Genomic DNA, 16,385 nt, shown 5'->3' with positions numbered 1-16,385 from the left:
TCATTTATTTAATTTTTTTTTTTTTTTTTTTTTGTATATGTAATACTTTATTAGCCAATAGTATTAGATCATTAGTTGGTTTGGTAAAAAAAAAAAAAAAAAAAAAAAAAAAAAAAAAAGGGATATAAGACTATGAATGGGTTTATCTTGCATTAGTATTATGATATTGTAATAATTCTATTAAATGCTGAATAACTTTTTCTTCACTTCCATTAGTTAATTTATCTTCTTCTTTGGATGAAGCAATAAACTTTTGAATCAAAGGATCACTCTACATTAAATATTACGTAAGCATAGAATAAATACTAATTTATGATTCCATATATACTTTAATATCTTTGGCTACTTCAGTTATATTATCTTGATTCGTTCTTTCTATAGTTCTTTATAAAAAGAGTAAGCTTTATGATGAATTAGATTTTAGAATAAACTATAGTTTTAACTTACTTGCAAAACTCTTCAATTAATGTGGATAATGCTTTATTATTATGTTTAATAACTCGATTTGCTGCTACTGTTGCCACTGTTGCTGCTGCCTTTGATACCTTATTAAATAATTATTACTATATGGAAAGGATAAAAATAGATGAATTGTATACTTTTTTAATGTCTTGTTGTTTAATATCATCATTTATAATCCATTGATGATTTAATATATGTGAAAGTGTATCAGGAGTTAAAATAGGCGGCGAGCCCCAGTGATCATCTAAATTTTGTATAATTTCTGAAATGCGATCTTCTGTCATTGTAGAAGCATTAGATTCAGTCGATAATAAACTACTGTTACTAGCTTTTTATTTAAAGTATTTCGTAAAGGCTGTCTATCTTGACTTTTTGGTAAAGTAAAGTACATGTAACAATTAAATTCAAAAAGGAGAAAAATGTATGTAAGTTAGATATATAGAAGAAGAAGAAGGAAAAAAGAAAAAAGAAAAATAAAAAAAATAAAAAAATAAAAAAAAATAAAAAATAAATAAATAAATAAATAAAAGATAGAAAGCCTAGACTTTATACATATTGAAGTCATCATCATCAATAATAATAATAATAATAATAGTGTTAATAACAGCATTTTCTTTCTTATAAAAAAAAAATAGATACTAAGCCAAAATTGTATTCAATCCTCGTACATGTTCAAGTAACATTTTATTTTATTTTTCATATAAACTATTATGAATATTGTAACGATCGAAGCTTTTAAGGAGACTAGATTTAATATCCATGCATACAAGTATTTAAACATATCGATTGTATTTCTATACTTCTTGTCAATGACTTTAAGAAATAGAATATAATACATATTACTACAGAATCAACTAATTGATGTCATGACTTCTTAAATAGAGTATGGTTCAGAAAATAATAATATAATTCCGATAATACTTGATATCACCACTACTGCTGCTACTACTACTAATATTGCTGCTGCTACTATTAATATTGCTGCTGCTACTACTACTACTAGTACTACTACTACTACTACTACTACTACTACTACTACTAACCACTACTAACCACTACTAACCACTACTAACCACTACTAACCACTACTAACCACTACTAACCACTACTAACTACTTATTTATTCTATAGTCAACCCCTTTTTTAATTTTTATATTAAATGTTCATCCTTTGTAAAAGATATTTACGATTCCATTTGTTAAATCCTGTTTGCTTATTTATTTTAACTTTGGATCTATTCAATTGAAATCATCCCTTGAACAAAAGTTTCGAATATGTATGTAAAAAAAAAAAATCCTTTTGCTCATCTCTAGTTGATTGAACATGTAGATGTTTTTTTTTTCTTCGAAGGATTATAATCATAAAAATAAAGTTATTCATTTAATCTTTAAGCCGTAAAAAGTATCTAGTTACAAAGTGGATTTTTTTTTTATCAACTTTCTTCTAACCTTGCATGGGCAATTTATAGTTTAACAAGTCAGTATATGATGTTGTATTATATAAGTATTGGTTATACTGAAATCAAAAGCATTATAAGAATGGTGAATATATATAGCTTGTATATCAATAAATGTGCATAAAGGAAGAATGAAATAATAGACAAGTCTTTAAAGATAAATATTTTTGTGCCACTAATATTTAGAGAAGAAGAAGAAAAAAAAAACTATATAAATGATGTTCAAACATTTATTATATTTCGTATACATGACTTAGTGTTCGTAGTAAATCAATGGATTAAAGCATGAGAAAGTGCTTTATCACTGCGTAAATATTTAGAAAATAGAATGATGAATAAACAGTTATGTCATACATGATTATGATAGATAAATAACTTAATGGAACAATAAAATAGAGCTTGTTATTTATAAAGGTCATAGTAGCATTATACAAGAATAGTGTTGTATAGTAAGATAATAGAGATTATAGCTTAATTTCGTCAATCCTTTAGAATATTCACTTACAACTTCTAATCTTGACTAGATTCAAGAAGACTAGTGTAGTACTCCATCTAATGAGTCTTGTATATCTTTTTTTGTATTAGAGAAGATTTTATATTATTCTATAGCATCATTCACAACAGCTGGTAAAGGTAATAATGTGCATGTGGATATGTCTCTATTTACATTTAGATGATTACTAGTAGCTCCTTTTATTGATCATACCTTCTGTCTGTACACAGCTAGTTACACAACGTTAAAAAAGAAAAGAAAAAAAAATACGTGTTGTACATGTAGTTTTAATTCTTCTACTTTGCATGTCTATCATATAGATAACAAGTCTTTTTATTTATTGATGCATATGATATTCTATAGAAAATAAGGATGACTACAGATGATATTCATATTTACAAATAAATGAACAACTACGGCTGTTACGAGTAAATATAATGAAGTGTGCAAGATAAGAGAAGAAGTAAAAGCTGCTGTGATATAGAATTGAATACTATTTATAGTACACATACTATGTCTATTTAGTACTGTCCATAGTACGGATTAAGCATACAATAAGGAAGAATAGAGTGGGACTGATTAGTATTGTACATTTCACTTTGCTTTGAATAAGAATAGGATCATCAAACTACTGCTTGTATTTTGTTTTAATTTTTAACATTATTTACTTGTATAGTCTTTCAAATCACATAGATCATATATCCACAGGATGATGTAGTCTCAGGAAGAAGATATCATCTGAATTAATCGTAAAATAGATTAAGAATTATCTCTAAAGTGAATGAGTGCTTGATACTATTCTATTTACACAATACATATCAATTTTAATTATTGGTGATGCCTCTATAGCTTACAAAAGCTGTCCTTAATAAAGGAGAAATATGAGTCAAGGTACCCATCAAAGAAGAACCATTTATTCACCTTGCTGTTTATAATGATTTCCTTTATGAATACTATAGAACAGAAATATCCTTTGGGAACCTTCCAGGAATGATAGATTCTCTTTCCCATTATTCATTATATCAAACCTGATCTTTATAATAAAACACTATTTTATTTAAGGAAAAGTCTTCTAACAGTTCCGCCAACAACTTTACTTTTTATATTATGAAATTAACTAAATTCATTTCTTTCTAACCAAATGCTACTATAGTCAGTAGTAATGAAGTCATTTCTTTATGGGTGGTGAAAAAAAAAATTAGTCATAGTCTGTGTTTTATGTATTTTAGCATTCGAGATTGTCATCGTTTAATGCTGATGGTTATCTTATTAAGGCTAATATATATCTTTTATATGAAAATAGTGACAAAAAAATTAAAGGATATTAATTAAAACTTTGATCTTTCTTTTCATAATGAACTAACAGTTTTGTTGGTCGTTTTAACTTTTTTTTTTTATTATTTTCCACTAATTGCTAGGAAGTAAGTCTATTCAACTCTGTTTTAACGATTGGAGGCAACAACTGGACAAACTTCCTTAAAGTAATAATATTGGCTTTAAATTCACACTAATGTATTCCTTTGAATTCAAAAAATGAGCTTGAGGACTTGATTGTTAACTTTGTAAATCCCATGATTTTATTCCCACGTATTGATCAGCTCTATTAAATGTTAAAGGACAATATAGTTCAAGATAATAGTTTATCGTCTGTTACAAAAAAAAATATATTATTTGAAATGATGGTATCGTTGAATGGCACTCATGACTCAACAACATCACTCAAGTCATTGCATTCAATTCTTTCCAACATCAAAGGTCATGATTAATGCTAAATTAAAGAAATGGATCACGCTTCGTAGTTCTAATAATCTTTTATAAATATTGATTATTTACATTTTATCCGTTTCTTTTTTTCTTTTTTTTTTTCTTTTTTCCTTTCTCTCTTTCTTTCTTTCTTTTTTTTTTTTCCTGAATATCAAGAAAACTGTTATTATTTTATGGATACATTTTTAACTGAATATGATAAAAATCTAGAAGAACTAGAACGACAAAGAGAAAAGCTTAAAATAGTGATTCAAAAAATGGGGCAAGAATGGGAGGAGAGGTATAAACAGTAGTAATGATATTTCTTCTTTTAAATAATAGCAACAACAACAATAATATATAATAGTGGTCCTGGTATAAGTTGGCTAGGGCAAGTAGAACTTCCAGATGCTGAAGTAGATTCTTCGGAATTAACTGTTTTGGATGACACTATTAAATCCTCTTTGACAATAAATGCGAATCAGCAAGCATTATTATTAACTCAGCAGCAGCAGCAGCAGCAGCAGCAACAACAACAACAACAACGGATAACATCAGCAAATACTCTAGTTCCTTCGCCAGAATATCTTCAAAATTTATTAAACGTAAATGAAGCTCTGCTGGCACAGAGTATTGCTAGTAGTGATGCAATTACGCCAATAGATACAAATGCAAAAATAAATTATAATAATAATAATATTATTTTTTCGATAACTGATAATGATGACGATGATATACCCCCTTAAATATATTAACCTTTCTTCTCTTTTACTTTGACATTCTTATAATACATGTACATATAATATTTATATATATATATATATATGTGTGTGTGTGTGTGTGTGTGTGTGCTTATGTAAGCAACAAATGATATAGATATATTATGTATGTTTAATTTAAGAAACTTAACATTATTTCATGCGTATTACAAGCTTAGATATAGAGTATAATAAATAGTGTACAAATTGATTCGAGAAAGACTAATAATGATAACAAGTAACCTTGTGGCTTAAAACAACAACAGACTTTATGACAATAGTGTCTTTATTTCCATACTTAAATATAATGTTTCAGTCATCGAAAATTAATAAATGAATATATTTTGTCATTTTTTTTTAAAGAAAAAAAAAATTAATATGCGTCTATTCATAAATCATGTCAATACATATAAGAAAGTAAGTAAGACAAATATAAATTATTTCTCTATTATGGCGTACATAATAAAGCCCCTTTCTGTATATGAAAGGAAATTATTTGAAATTATTAACCATCATTGCTTTATTAATTCCATTCGTCATATATTAAAAGATGGAGTTTCTTTTTTTTTTCAGTAATTATTTGAAACAACTAAGTTATATTATTATTAAAAAAAAAAAAAAAAAAAAAAAAAAAAAAAAAAGTATTATTTTCGAGACCTATTAATAGTATTAAAATGGTCTACTATTTATAAAATTGAATCTCTTGAATATCTTACAAGTTTGGAAAAAAGGCGGAGGAGAGTAAACTCAGATATTTATTTTTTTTTTTTTATTCTCCTGGTAATTATCTTTTGTAGGAGATTAATTATAAAAAAAAAAAACCTTTTTTTTTTCTTTTTATTAGTTTTTATTATTATTTTTTTTTTTTTTTGCTGTTGTTGTTGTTTGATTGTATTATTATTATTATTATTAATAGGATGAAATTTGAACAAGAATTACAAGAGAATATATATGAACCTTGGAGATTAGAATATGTAGCTTATAATGATATTAAACAAGATATAAAGAAAAGACAAGAAGAACACAAATGGAACAACAATGATGAAAAAGACTTTGCAGCAGCTTTACGTTTAGAAGTGGATAAAGTAGACATATTTATTAATCGAAAACAGAAAGAGATTGAATCTCGTATAGCTTACTGTGAAAGAACATTAAGAAGTCAACAAAATAAAGATATACCTTTTCCTGTTCCTCAAAACCTGTATGATACAACTGATGATACCTTAATTGAAATTCTCATGGACTTGAACGACCTTTCTAAATTTACTCGTTATAATTTTTTGGCTTTGCAAAAATTAGTTAAAAAGCACGATGAATACACAAAATATAATGCTCAGCCTCTATTTCTTGATATGATTCGCTCAAAATCATTTGATAGACAGCGTTTTGATGTCTTGCTTGTCAAAATTTCTGCTTTACACGATCTCTGTATGCTACATGGCAAACGACGTACAGCTTCTATACCTGCTAGTTTAAACCAGAATAATGAATTCGAGTGTCCTACTACGGCTCGATACTGGGTTCATCCTGATAATATTACAGAATTAAAAGCCATTCTTTTGTTCCATTTACCTGTACTTATTCCAGATACAAATAAGCCTGTTGAACCAGAGGATAGTGCTGTTTCAAGTCTTTATTTCGATAACTCTAATTTTGATCTTTATCAGGAACGACTTCAAAGAGATGAAGGTGCAGAAGAAATTCGATTTCGTTGGTATGGTAAAATGGATACAAGATCTATCTTTATTGAACGCAAGACACATCATGCGTCTTGGTTAAACGGTGCATCCGTGAAGGACAGAGTCTGTCTCGATGTAGATAAAGTCAATCATTTTATCTCGGGTACCTATACAGCTCAACAATATGCACAAGATTTAAGAACAAAGGGTCTCTCAGAGGAAGAGATAAAGGCAAATTACTTTATTGCGTCAGGGATTCAAAAATCAATTATCGAAAGAGAACTTCATCCTGTAATGCGTGTCTTTTATAATCGTACTACCTTTCAAATACCAGGTGACGAACGTATTTGTGTTTCCTTGGATACAGAGTTGACCTTTGTACGAGAAGATGGTTTACAGGAACGAAGGAAAGGTCTTTGGCGTCGACCCGACATGGGAATAGATTATCCCTTTCATCATTTGAATTCAGCTGATGTATCTAGATTCCCATTTGCTGTACTCGAAGTCAAATTATCAGGCACTCAGCGCGGCCAAGAGGCCCCTCAATGGCTTACTCGACTGTTAGGCTCTCAATTAATGTACGAGATACCTCGTTTTTCAAAGTATCTGCAAGGGACCTCCCTTTTCTGGAGACCCCATTTACCTTTATTGCCCTGGTGGTTAGACCAATTGGACCTGGATATTCGTCATGCAAAACAACCCACCGGCCATTTCTCGGGCCTCTCTAGATCCAAGAGTCTAAAGCCTTTAATTGATGGTAAATATCGTATAGGTTACTTGGAATCACAACTGGAACGATCTTCAGTTTTGAAACGTTTAGAAAGACCCAAGAGGGATGGATCCCTTACGCGTATGCTCTCTACTCGTTCTATGCGTTCTACTAAAATGCCTCGTGGCACTGAATTGGATACCACCTCGGCCTCTGCCTTTGCTGATGGCACCCACTTGAAACGATCCTCTACGACTGGAAATGCCCGTAATTACTTTTTATCTCCCTTTGATAGTAACCGAAGTTCACCTGTATCAGTAATCGATATCAATAAGAATGGGAACCCCTTCGCCGATCCTATCTGGTCAAACTCGGGTAGCTCCCCAAATAGTTCAATCACTTTTAATTCGACTGATATACATATGAATGGTGGAGTCATAACTCGTAATCGAACAAATCTCTCAGACGGTCGTCGTACAACTGAGTTTAATGATACGTCATCTATAGAGCTTTTAATAGGCGATAAAGACACATCCTCCTACACGACTGATAAAAAAAATCATAAAGATAAGATGGGTGAAGAAGTCCGTTTCAATGTTTATTTTAGTGAAGACGTTCGAGCCCTTGAAGAAGGTGCAGAAGAAGGCGAGAAGAAGAAGAAGAAGAAGAAGAAGGGGAAGGAAGGTGGAGATGGAGGTGGATCTCGTATAGAACCCAAGATCTTCTTTGCTAATGAACGTACCTTTATCCATTGGTTACATTTTGCAACCATTATTTTAACTGTAGCCTTAACTTTGTTGAATTTCGGTGATGGTATCAATAGGATTGTAGGTGCTGTATTCTTTGGGATTGCCTTTCTTTTTTCAATTTATGGCTTTGGATTCTATAGATGGCGTGGTCATCGTATCTCTACTAAGCCTCATTTACGTTATGATGACTCTATTGGCCCCATATTTCTATGTATTTTATTAGTGGGTTCCTTGGTTGTAAGTCACTTTAATATGTATTTGCACGTGATTTTTTACTTGATGTTAATATTATTATTTTTTTTTAAACAAAAAAAAAAAAAAAAAAAAAAAAAAAAAAAAAAAAGCTTAATTTTGCTTTGAGATTCAACAGTGCAGAACAAAATAATAATTATTTAGGTTTAAATAACACAGCAACAGCAACAACTGATACAGCAACAGCAACAGCAACAACAGCAACAAATATGGTAACAGCAACAGCTATGACAACAGCAACAGACATAGTAACAGAAATGGGTACAACAACAGACATAGCAACAGCATTAGATACAGAAACAAATACAGATACAGATATCGATGCAGATATAGATGCAGATATAGATGCAGACATAGATACAAATGATTTATTATAAGTTTATCATACCCCTCTTTTTTGTTTTTAATATGTATATATATTTATTTGTTAAAATAAAAAAAATATTTACATGCTACCTCAGCTTTTCTTTTCTCTTTTTTTTTTTTCATAATACGTTTATTTATTTATTTATTTTTTACAATAAATTTAACCTAATGAAACTGTAACTGAGAACGGTTATTGAATACATTCAGATTTGTCTTGATCGGATCATAAATGAAAGAAGAGATAATTAGAAAAAAAAAAATCTTTGGGGTCAAGTGGGGAAAGAGTAGGGTCGATTAACAATTTTGATCCAGATTAAAATAGTAATAACAGTGGGCGTTTTTATATGGTAGAAGAGGCAGTAAACAGGTTCCATCTCTTATATTAATACTTTTTTAGCGGCTAGTATATTGCATTATTAATTGAGGCTTCAATTATATATCATGTGCAGATATTTTTTGAAGCAATTGACTTGTTTGATTCTTCTCCTATTTCATTATTAAGTTTTCTTGTTTCAATAATAAACAAAACATATCAGTTTTAAAAGAAAAAGAAGGCTTTTTTTTTATCGAAAATTTTAAATATCCAAACCCAAATCTGTTTATTTTCTCTCTCCTCTCCTCTTTCTTTCTGATAATAGAAATTACTTTTGCATGATTATATCTAATCGATATTTGTAACAAGCTTAATTGTATTATTATTATTTTATATATGCATATATATGTGTGCGTGTATGTCCAATTATTAATGATAACTACAGAAGATCCCCTTTTAAATTGCATAAAGAAAAGAATGGGAATTTGCCTTTAAACAATTATTAAAACAATATGATCTTCCATGTGGACATAATAACTTTTGATGCATGCCAAAAAAAAAAAAAAAAAAAAAAAAAAAAAAAAAACGACATGTCTAGTTTGTAAATCATCTTAAACGTTTGAAGCCTCACCTTCTTATTTAGAAAATGTAAATGTGCAGTAAGCTGATCAAAAATGAATATGATTTCATAATCAATGATATTTGAAATTCAGAATTTTTATATGAAACAAAGCATGTTGAAAAACGTGCTCTTTTTTTTTTTTTTGCATGTTGGTAAATAATAATAATTTCCCTATACTATCGAAAAGAACTTGTTCAATGATGTATATAATTTCTTCATTAACAAAGGCTATTTTTGATGATGACTAAAGCGTAATGTAAATTATTTTGCTTGTATAAAGGTTAGATGTTTCTGAAAAAAAAAAAAAAAGAAGAACTTCATCCTCAGAAAACCTAAACATACTCCAATTTATTTCGTCAGTATTATGATTACGCGGAAAATTGAATACCGATTACTATGACCTTATTTTCACTAAAATTAGCCGTACCGAGGATTAATAGAACGTGGTATCGTTGTCATGAAAGGGCAGAATAAGTAACAGAGGATTAAAAACAAAAATCTTATAACGATAGAAATTTTCTTTCAGTCCCTAAAACAGTATTATATATTTTAAGTGTTTACTTCATAGCCTGGCCAAACCATTCTTTTTTTGTTTTTTTATTTTTCTTGTATTTTTTATTTTTTTTATTTTTTTTTTTTACATAAACGGGTTTTTATATTTTCTTGGTCCTATAAATAAATAAACTTTAGGAGATAGATCAGTTTCATTAATTCTCGGCTCAAAAAGACTACAGCTATTGCAGGCCATACACTGGCATCACTTTAATGCTGAAACTAGTGTATAATTACACAAGAAATTTTAAAGAAATCAGTTGTATGCATATAAGACCTTTTTTTTTTTCTATTAAAAATTTTAGAGCCAGAAGTTACATATGATCATTTTCCTTCTTCCTTGTTCGTAATAACATTAGGAAAAAAAAGAAAAAGAAATGTCCCTCCGACACAGCTTAAGATTTTCTTCATTCTTTTTTTTTTATGTCTAAAAATTATTTCCTTTAATAAATCTTCGTTTGTTTGGAAAAGCCTGCATGTATCCATCTCAAACATTATATAAACCCTTGAAGTTATAGTTCTAGTAGTGCATCTTGAATAGAGGATGTTTATACATAACTTATTGTTTATAAAGATTTGAAAAAAAAAAAAATAGATACAACACGTAGTTTTCTGTCAAAACTAGAAAAATGCTTCCTTTTTTGTCATTTCAACTTTTCCCATATATGTATTCATATTTTATAAATATATATTTATATAGATACTTTTCTATGAACAAGATAATGGTTCTCTTTATTATGGAAAAAAAAAGCCTTATCTTCTTTTTCTAATCCTGGATATTAACTATTCCATAGAGTGTACTGTGTTTATAAATATATATATTTGTATACATATTTGTTTTTTTTTTTTAGTTTCTTCTGTATCTTTAGCCCTTTTTTTTTCTTTGTTGAAAGTTTATTTTATTTTATTTTTTTCCAGGACTTTATTCAGGGAATTCAGTCTACATAAAACACTTGATAGATTTATTTAAATATATTATTATTGAGATTACATTGACTGCTAAGATCGATTATGTAAATGTTAATAACAAATAAATAGAGTAATATTAGAAAATAAATAGTAGTTGAATAGTTAAAGTTTAAGCTTGATTTGCTACTTTTATAAATGAATATTACATTATTACCACGCCACTAAATAGTAAACATGTTACTACATAAAGATTACATTTTAAAACACACTCTATTGTGCTGCAAAAGAAAAAGAAACAATAACTTAAAATGTCTACTTTGCTATTATTTAACGGGTAGTCAAGTGTTATAATAATTAAAGACATTTCTACAGCTAATCTGTCAAATTTTTATTAATTATTTAAACTTCTTTTTTTTTCTTTTTACAAGTTATATAGTTGGAAAGCTAATCTTTTGAATAACTGCATGTCATTATAGTATCTATCTGCTGTTTTCCTTTTAACCAACTTTTTGTACATTTCACATTGTCTAATTTTAGGTGTTTCCAAATCGCCGTTTCAACTCAAGAATGAAATTGATAGACGCTTTTTCAATGTTAGGATATGCGACATTATTGGATGAATACAATTAAACTAGATACCTAAAAAGAAAAAAAGTTTTGCTTATAAAAATACTTATTCTGTAAAGAAAAGAAGAAATTTTATTTATAAATGAAAATAAAAGACTGAAACCACCGAAAACGATATTTATGTTCCATTAAAACTAACCTACTAAAAAAATAAAAAAAAATTTATTTTTATTTTTTTATTTTTTTTTTTTTTATTTTATAACAATTCTCTCTTTTTATTTTATTAATTTATTTATTTTATTTATTTTTCCCAAAAATATACATATTTATCTACTCTGTATTACATTCCCTTTTTTTTTTTTTTTTTTTTTTTTATTTCCCTACCTTTTTAAATGAAATTCGGTGACCATTTACAACAAGAAATTTTTCCACCTTGGCGTCTATCATATATTTCTTATGATGTCTTAAAAAAGAACTTAAAACTCGACAACTTGACCATCAATGGAACGGAGAAGATGAAGATGAATTTATCAATAAACTCGAAAATGAATTAGAAAAAGTATATGATTTTGTATCTGCCAAATTAAGTGAAGTAGAGGCAAGAATTAGTTATTGTGAACGTACAATCCAGACATTTATCGATAATCCTAGTTGGTCTTCAGATCAAAACTGGACTCTTATGAACGATGCGTTGACAGAAGTTTTATTTGATGTAAACGATTTAGCTAAATTTACAAGGCTGAATTATATCGGCTTTCAAAAAATAATTAAAAAACATGACAAATGGACTGGACTCAATCTTAAACAGGACTTTATTCCTCAACTGAGAAATAAACCATTAGATAAACAAAGATTCGATGTAGCCATTGTCTTTATTTCAGCGCTACATGATATTTGCCGTCAACGTGGGAAGCCTCGTCCAAGTAGTACCTATACAACCAACTCTCAAATTTCTTCTACAGACAAGTCTATTGTCAAATATTGGATTCACCCCGATAATATTACTGAAGTAAAATCGATTATCATGCTTCATCTACCAGTCTCTATTTATAACAAAGAGAAGCGTTATGAGGCCTCTGATTCTGCCATCTCTAGTATTTATTTTGATAATGAAGAATTTGGTCTTTATACAGGCCTCTTACAGCGAGATGAAGGCGCTGAAGCGATTCGATTCAAGTGGCACGGCCCTACTTCAACTCCCGATGTCTATCTCGAACGTTGCACATATCATGCAGAGTGGGCGGATGGACAATCGATAAAGGAGCGTATCGAATTCGTGAGTGATGATGTATCCAAATTTATCAAGGGTGCCCTTACAGCCGAGGAATACACAAATCGACTTCGAGCAAAAGGAATGAATGCTAATCTTGTCGATGATTGCCAATTTATTTCCTCTGGAGTTGAAAAGTCCATTGCAGAAAAGAAATTAAAACCTATGTGTCGTGTGTTCTACAATCGTACTACCTTTCAATTGCCCGAAGATCCTGATGTCTGTATTCATGTTGATAATGACCTGACCTTTATTCGTGAAGATAACTTTGATGGTATCATTCGTCGAGGACTAGATGACTGGCGTCGTCCTGACGTTGGTATTGACTATCCTTTTAGTTATCTTGATGAATCAGATGTCTTGCGTTTTCCCTATGCTGTATTAGAAAGTAAAGTAGAGAAAAAGCCCCCCGCATGGCTTACGAAACTTTTGTCATCACATCTTGTCCATGAGGTGCCTCATTTCTCTAAATATTTGCATGGTGCATCTTATCTTTTCCGTGATCGTATCCCACTATTGCCCTGGTGGCTCTCTGAGATGGAAATAGATATTCGTAAACCACGTGCTACTAACTTTGGTCTCTCTCGATCAAAGTCCTTTCAACCACTCATTGATGGTCAATACCGTCGTGCTATGGAGGCAGAACAATTACGTATGGATCTCGTGAATGAAACAGTACAAATGGAAAAAAAGAGTATGGAAAGTTTGAATAGTGGACGATCATCAGAGAAATTGATAAATAACAATGATATCAAAAAATCACCTTCAAACGATGGCGTTGAGCTTATAGACGTGAACACAAATATCGTGACAAGATCAGATAGTAGCAATTGGAATAATCGACCTCATCGTATGCAATCTACCTTAGTAGTTAAAGGGGATGATCCTCTTAATTATGGTCCAATAAATAGAAAGTCGATTAATCCGGATGAAATGAGTGCTCTAGGTGAAGAAATCATCTTTAATAATGGTGATATTCGTCTTAATTTAGGAGAGACATCGAGTGGTAAAAATGAGAAGGGAGGGAAAAAATTATTCGAAAATACCAATATGTATGTCAAAGACCCTAACAATCCTAATAATGTGATCCCAGTTAAGAAAGTTAAAGTAGAACCTAAAGTATTCTTCTCAAACGAACGTACTTTTATTTCATGGCTTCAATTTTGTGCTTTGCTTTTGTCCGTTGCTTTGAATTTACTTAATTTCGGTGATTTAGTATCTCGTATCGCTGGTGCTATATTTATTGGTATTTCTGCAGGTATTGCTATCTACGCCTTATTCCAATTTGAAAGACGTGCTTGGTAAGTGATATTAAGAAAAAAAAAGAAAAGAAACTTGGACTATATTTACTAATAAAATTTAATTACAGGATGATTAATCGACGTATTGTTGGTCGTTATGATGACCTTTGGGGTCCTGCAGTTCTCTGTATACTTTTAGTTGCTGCCTTAGCTGTTAACTTTTATCTTCGTTTCCGTTAAACCTTTAAATTTTTTTTTTTTTTTGTATTATATTGTTCACTTGACCTATACCTAATTATTAGCCATTTTCTTTTGTTTTTGTATTATTCTTAAATAAAATACATTACATAATATGTCATTAATATATGTATCTATTTTTAATAAATTATATTAATTGTACTTTTTTAATTTTATTTACTAAAAAAAAATAATAATCACAAAAATAGCATTCTATATTTAATACAAAATGAAAAGAACCCCGTACTATTTAAATGTAGGATTACATAATATATTTCCTTGATAACTCAATGATGTCAATATAGCTTTTAGTTAATTAACTTTACTTCTTGTGTACATAACTTATTAATTTATTTATAAATAATATTAACAAGAAAATTAAGAAATGACTGTTATAAAAGATAAACAGTAGCAGATCAAAATGGTTATTATCCTTGGAAAGAGAAATTTCCATAAATAAATTTCATTGCGTCATGTCATACTTGTCTTTAAAGTGCAATTATTAATTTTAGTTTGAAGAGAAAAAAAAATACTCCCCCCATACTATGATTTACTATATTACTTTTTTTTTTTTCTTTTATTCAAAGATGCGAAACTATGTTACGAAATTATTATTTAAAACTAGCATCGATTTAAAAATAAAATAAAATAAAGGCTGAGCCTCTTTTTCCTTTTTTTTTTCCTTTTTCTTTTTAAGCCGTGTTAAGTGACAGATCTGGTGGGCTGAAATATTCTGGAAAATTATCAATGTAATCAGAAAGCTCACATAAATGATGTAAATAGTTAATGGGATAAACTAAATCCATATGAAACGACAGATTTGCCAAAATATAATCGTCCACAGTCAAATCTTTCATAGCGTAATAAAGTTCCAATATTAAATAACTACAGATACTACTAGCAATCGTTATTGGACCCAAAATTTGCACAGGGTTTAATTTGTATGCTTCTCTTAAACCAATAGAACTTATACAGATCATGGCAATACTGCAAACACTAATATACATATATTAGTTAGTTATTAATATAATAAATATACATATATAAATTTATACATTTATATGCATATATTTATATATGAAAAATGTTACATTGGCTTTGTCCCTTGAAACTTGAACTTTATTTGAAAAGTATAAAAAATAACACCAAGCATGCCAAAACAAGTCATTATCAATACAATTAAACTATATTCTTGAAAAATTCTTGAAACTTTATATATATATATTAATGTTAATTCTTCAGTATATACTATCAGATATATAATATGTATATGTATTTGTGTAAATACCTAAGTTTGAAAAGATAAACGCAATAAAAAAGGAATAAATAGCAAAAGTGATAGCACGGCTTAAACGCGTAAGTTGATGATATTGTGTCCATAACTGCCAAGCTGCAATTATTAAAAAAACAGTAGCTAAGGATAATAAAAACCACCAGGTACGTTCACTATTGAATATATTTATATGTGTGTGTATGTATGTATAAAGTATGTCATATTATTAAAGCTGACTTTATATACATCCAAAACCTACTACCTTTGTCCTTGGTAATTAATAAAGTACATAAATAATATTGACATAAATGATATAAGTGATAATTGACTTAAAGTTATTAAATAAACTTTTCTAATAAATTCTAATAAAAGAAAAAAATAAAATAAAATAAGCACACATATAATAACTTTATATTTGTATATTGAAACAGAACTCATTTGTGAATCTATTGAACACCGCGATACACTGACTCCAACAAGTAAGTCAAATTCTTGTTGACTTGCGGATCCAAGTCGCTCATAAAGTTGATGTTGAATTGAAATTGATTCATAAAAATTAGTATGTGGAGTTGTATGTACAAGTTCTGAATGTAATAAATGTCTATTACTATTACCAATAGTATACATAATTAATTAAAAAAAAAAAAAGAGAGAGAGAGACATAAATAATAATAATAATAGTTACTATTTATTTAATATTGGTGTTGTATATGTTCCCCTTTAATGTTAGAAGA

At 29.0% G+C, this 16,385-nt stretch overlaps 5 protein-coding genes across 5 annotated transcripts; 3 read left to right on the top strand and 2 right to left on the bottom strand.

The window, feature by feature from the left end:
- Positions 1-119: 119 nt before the first annotated feature.
- On the bottom strand, positions 120-910 carry BX663DRAFT_502189 (uncharacterized protein). The gene is made up of 3 exons (XM_051526575.1): positions 832-910; positions 448-790; positions 120-383 (listed from the first exon to the last, which is right to left on the bottom strand). Exons 1-2 carry the CDS (start codon positions 851-853, stop codon positions 564-566), a joined length of 249 nt encoding a protein of 82 aa, XP_051385218.1. The 5' UTR covers positions 854-910; the 3' UTR covers positions 120-383; positions 448-563.
- Positions 911-4,306: 3,396 nt separating this feature from the next.
- BX663DRAFT_502186 (uncharacterized protein) lies at positions 4,307-4,939 on the top strand. Its single transcript, XM_051526574.1, has 2 exons — positions 4,307-4,455; positions 4,522-4,939. Exons 1-2 carry the CDS (start codon positions 4,349-4,351, stop codon positions 4,898-4,900), a joined length of 486 nt encoding a protein of 161 aa, XP_051385217.1. The 5' UTR covers positions 4,307-4,348; the 3' UTR covers positions 4,901-4,939.
- Positions 4,940-5,771: 832 nt separating this feature from the next.
- BX663DRAFT_559424 (VTC domain-containing protein) lies at positions 5,772-8,767 on the top strand. Its single transcript, XM_051531851.1, has 2 exons — positions 5,772-8,286; positions 8,394-8,767. The coding sequence occupies exons 1-2, from the start codon at positions 5,830-5,832 to the stop codon at positions 8,676-8,678; spliced, it is 2,742 nt and encodes a 913-aa protein (XP_051385216.1). The 5' UTR covers positions 5,772-5,829; the 3' UTR covers positions 8,679-8,767.
- Positions 8,768-11,994: 3,227 nt separating this feature from the next.
- Positions 11,995-14,488, top strand: BX663DRAFT_502183 (VTC domain-containing protein). Its single transcript, XM_051526573.1, has 4 exons — positions 11,995-12,068; positions 12,104-13,870; positions 13,892-14,201; positions 14,270-14,488. The coding sequence occupies exons 1-4, from the start codon at positions 12,023-12,025 to the stop codon at positions 14,379-14,381; spliced, it is 2,235 nt and encodes a 744-aa protein (XP_051385215.1). The 5' UTR covers positions 11,995-12,022; the 3' UTR covers positions 14,382-14,488.
- A 511-nt stretch (positions 14,489-14,999) lies between these two features.
- Positions 15,000-16,295, bottom strand: BX663DRAFT_502181 (uncharacterized protein). Its single transcript, XM_051526572.1, has 5 exons — positions 16,086-16,295; positions 15,914-16,013; positions 15,667-15,824; positions 15,470-15,587; positions 15,000-15,374 (listed from the first exon to the last, which is right to left on the bottom strand). Exons 1-5 carry the CDS (start codon positions 16,276-16,278, stop codon positions 15,071-15,073), a joined length of 873 nt encoding a protein of 290 aa, XP_051385214.1. The 5' UTR covers positions 16,279-16,295; the 3' UTR covers positions 15,000-15,070.
- Positions 16,296-16,385: the final 90 nt, after the last annotated feature.

Source organism: Cokeromyces recurvatus (assembly GCF_025118155.1).
Source record: "Cokeromyces recurvatus strain NRRL 2243 chromosome Unknown BX663scaffold_6, whole genome shotgun sequence".
Classification (NCBI taxonomy): Eukaryota; Fungi; Mucoromycota; class Mucoromycetes; order Mucorales; family Mucoraceae; genus Cokeromyces; species Cokeromyces recurvatus.
Note: the sequence above shows the minus strand (reverse complement) of the source record. Positions and strands in the feature narration are given on the sequence as shown.

Bases quoted from the DNA above. Each gene is read 5' to 3' on its own strand.
- BX663DRAFT_502189 (XM_051526575.1), bottom strand. From the start codon at position 853: ATGTACTTTACTTTACCAAAAA. The intron at 791-831 runs GTCAAGATAGAC...TTAAATAAAAAG, and splicing joins GTACTTTACTTTACCAAAAA to CTAGTAACAGTAGTTTATTA.
- BX663DRAFT_559424 (XM_051531851.1), top strand. From the start codon at position 5,830: ATGAAATTTGAACAAGAATTACAAGAGAATATATATGAACCTTGGAGA. The intron at 8,287-8,393 runs GTAAGTCACTTT...AAAAAAAAAAAG, and splicing joins TATTAGTGGGTTCCTTGGTT to CTTAATTTTGCTTTGAGATT.
- BX663DRAFT_502181 (XM_051526572.1), bottom strand. From the start codon at position 16,278: ATGTATACTATTGGTAATAGTAATAGACATTTATTACATTCAGAACTT. The intron at 15,825-15,913 runs GTAGTAGGTTTT...TATATTCAATAG, and splicing joins ATTAATTACCAAGGACAAAG to TGAACGTACCTGGTGGTTTT. The intron at 15,375-15,469 runs GTAACATTTTTC...TATGTATATTAG, and splicing joins TTTCAAGGGACAAAGCCAAT to TGTTTGCAGTATTGCCATGA.
- BX663DRAFT_502186 (XM_051526574.1), top strand. From the start codon at position 4,349: ATGGATACATTTTTAACTGAATATGATAAAAATCTAGAAGAACTAGAA. The intron at 4,456-4,521 runs GTATAAACAGTA...AATATATAATAG, and splicing joins GGGCAAGAATGGGAGGAGAG to TGGTCCTGGTATAAGTTGGC.
- BX663DRAFT_502183 (XM_051526573.1), top strand. From the start codon at position 12,023: ATGAAATTCGGTGACCATTTACAACAAGAAATTTTTCCACCTTGGC. The intron at 12,069-12,103 runs GTCTATCATATA...GTCTTAAAAAAG, and splicing joins AGAAATTTTTCCACCTTGGC to AACTTAAAACTCGACAACTT. The intron at 14,202-14,269 runs GTAAGTGATATT...ATTTAATTACAG, and splicing joins CAATTTGAAAGACGTGCTTG to GATGATTAATCGACGTATTG.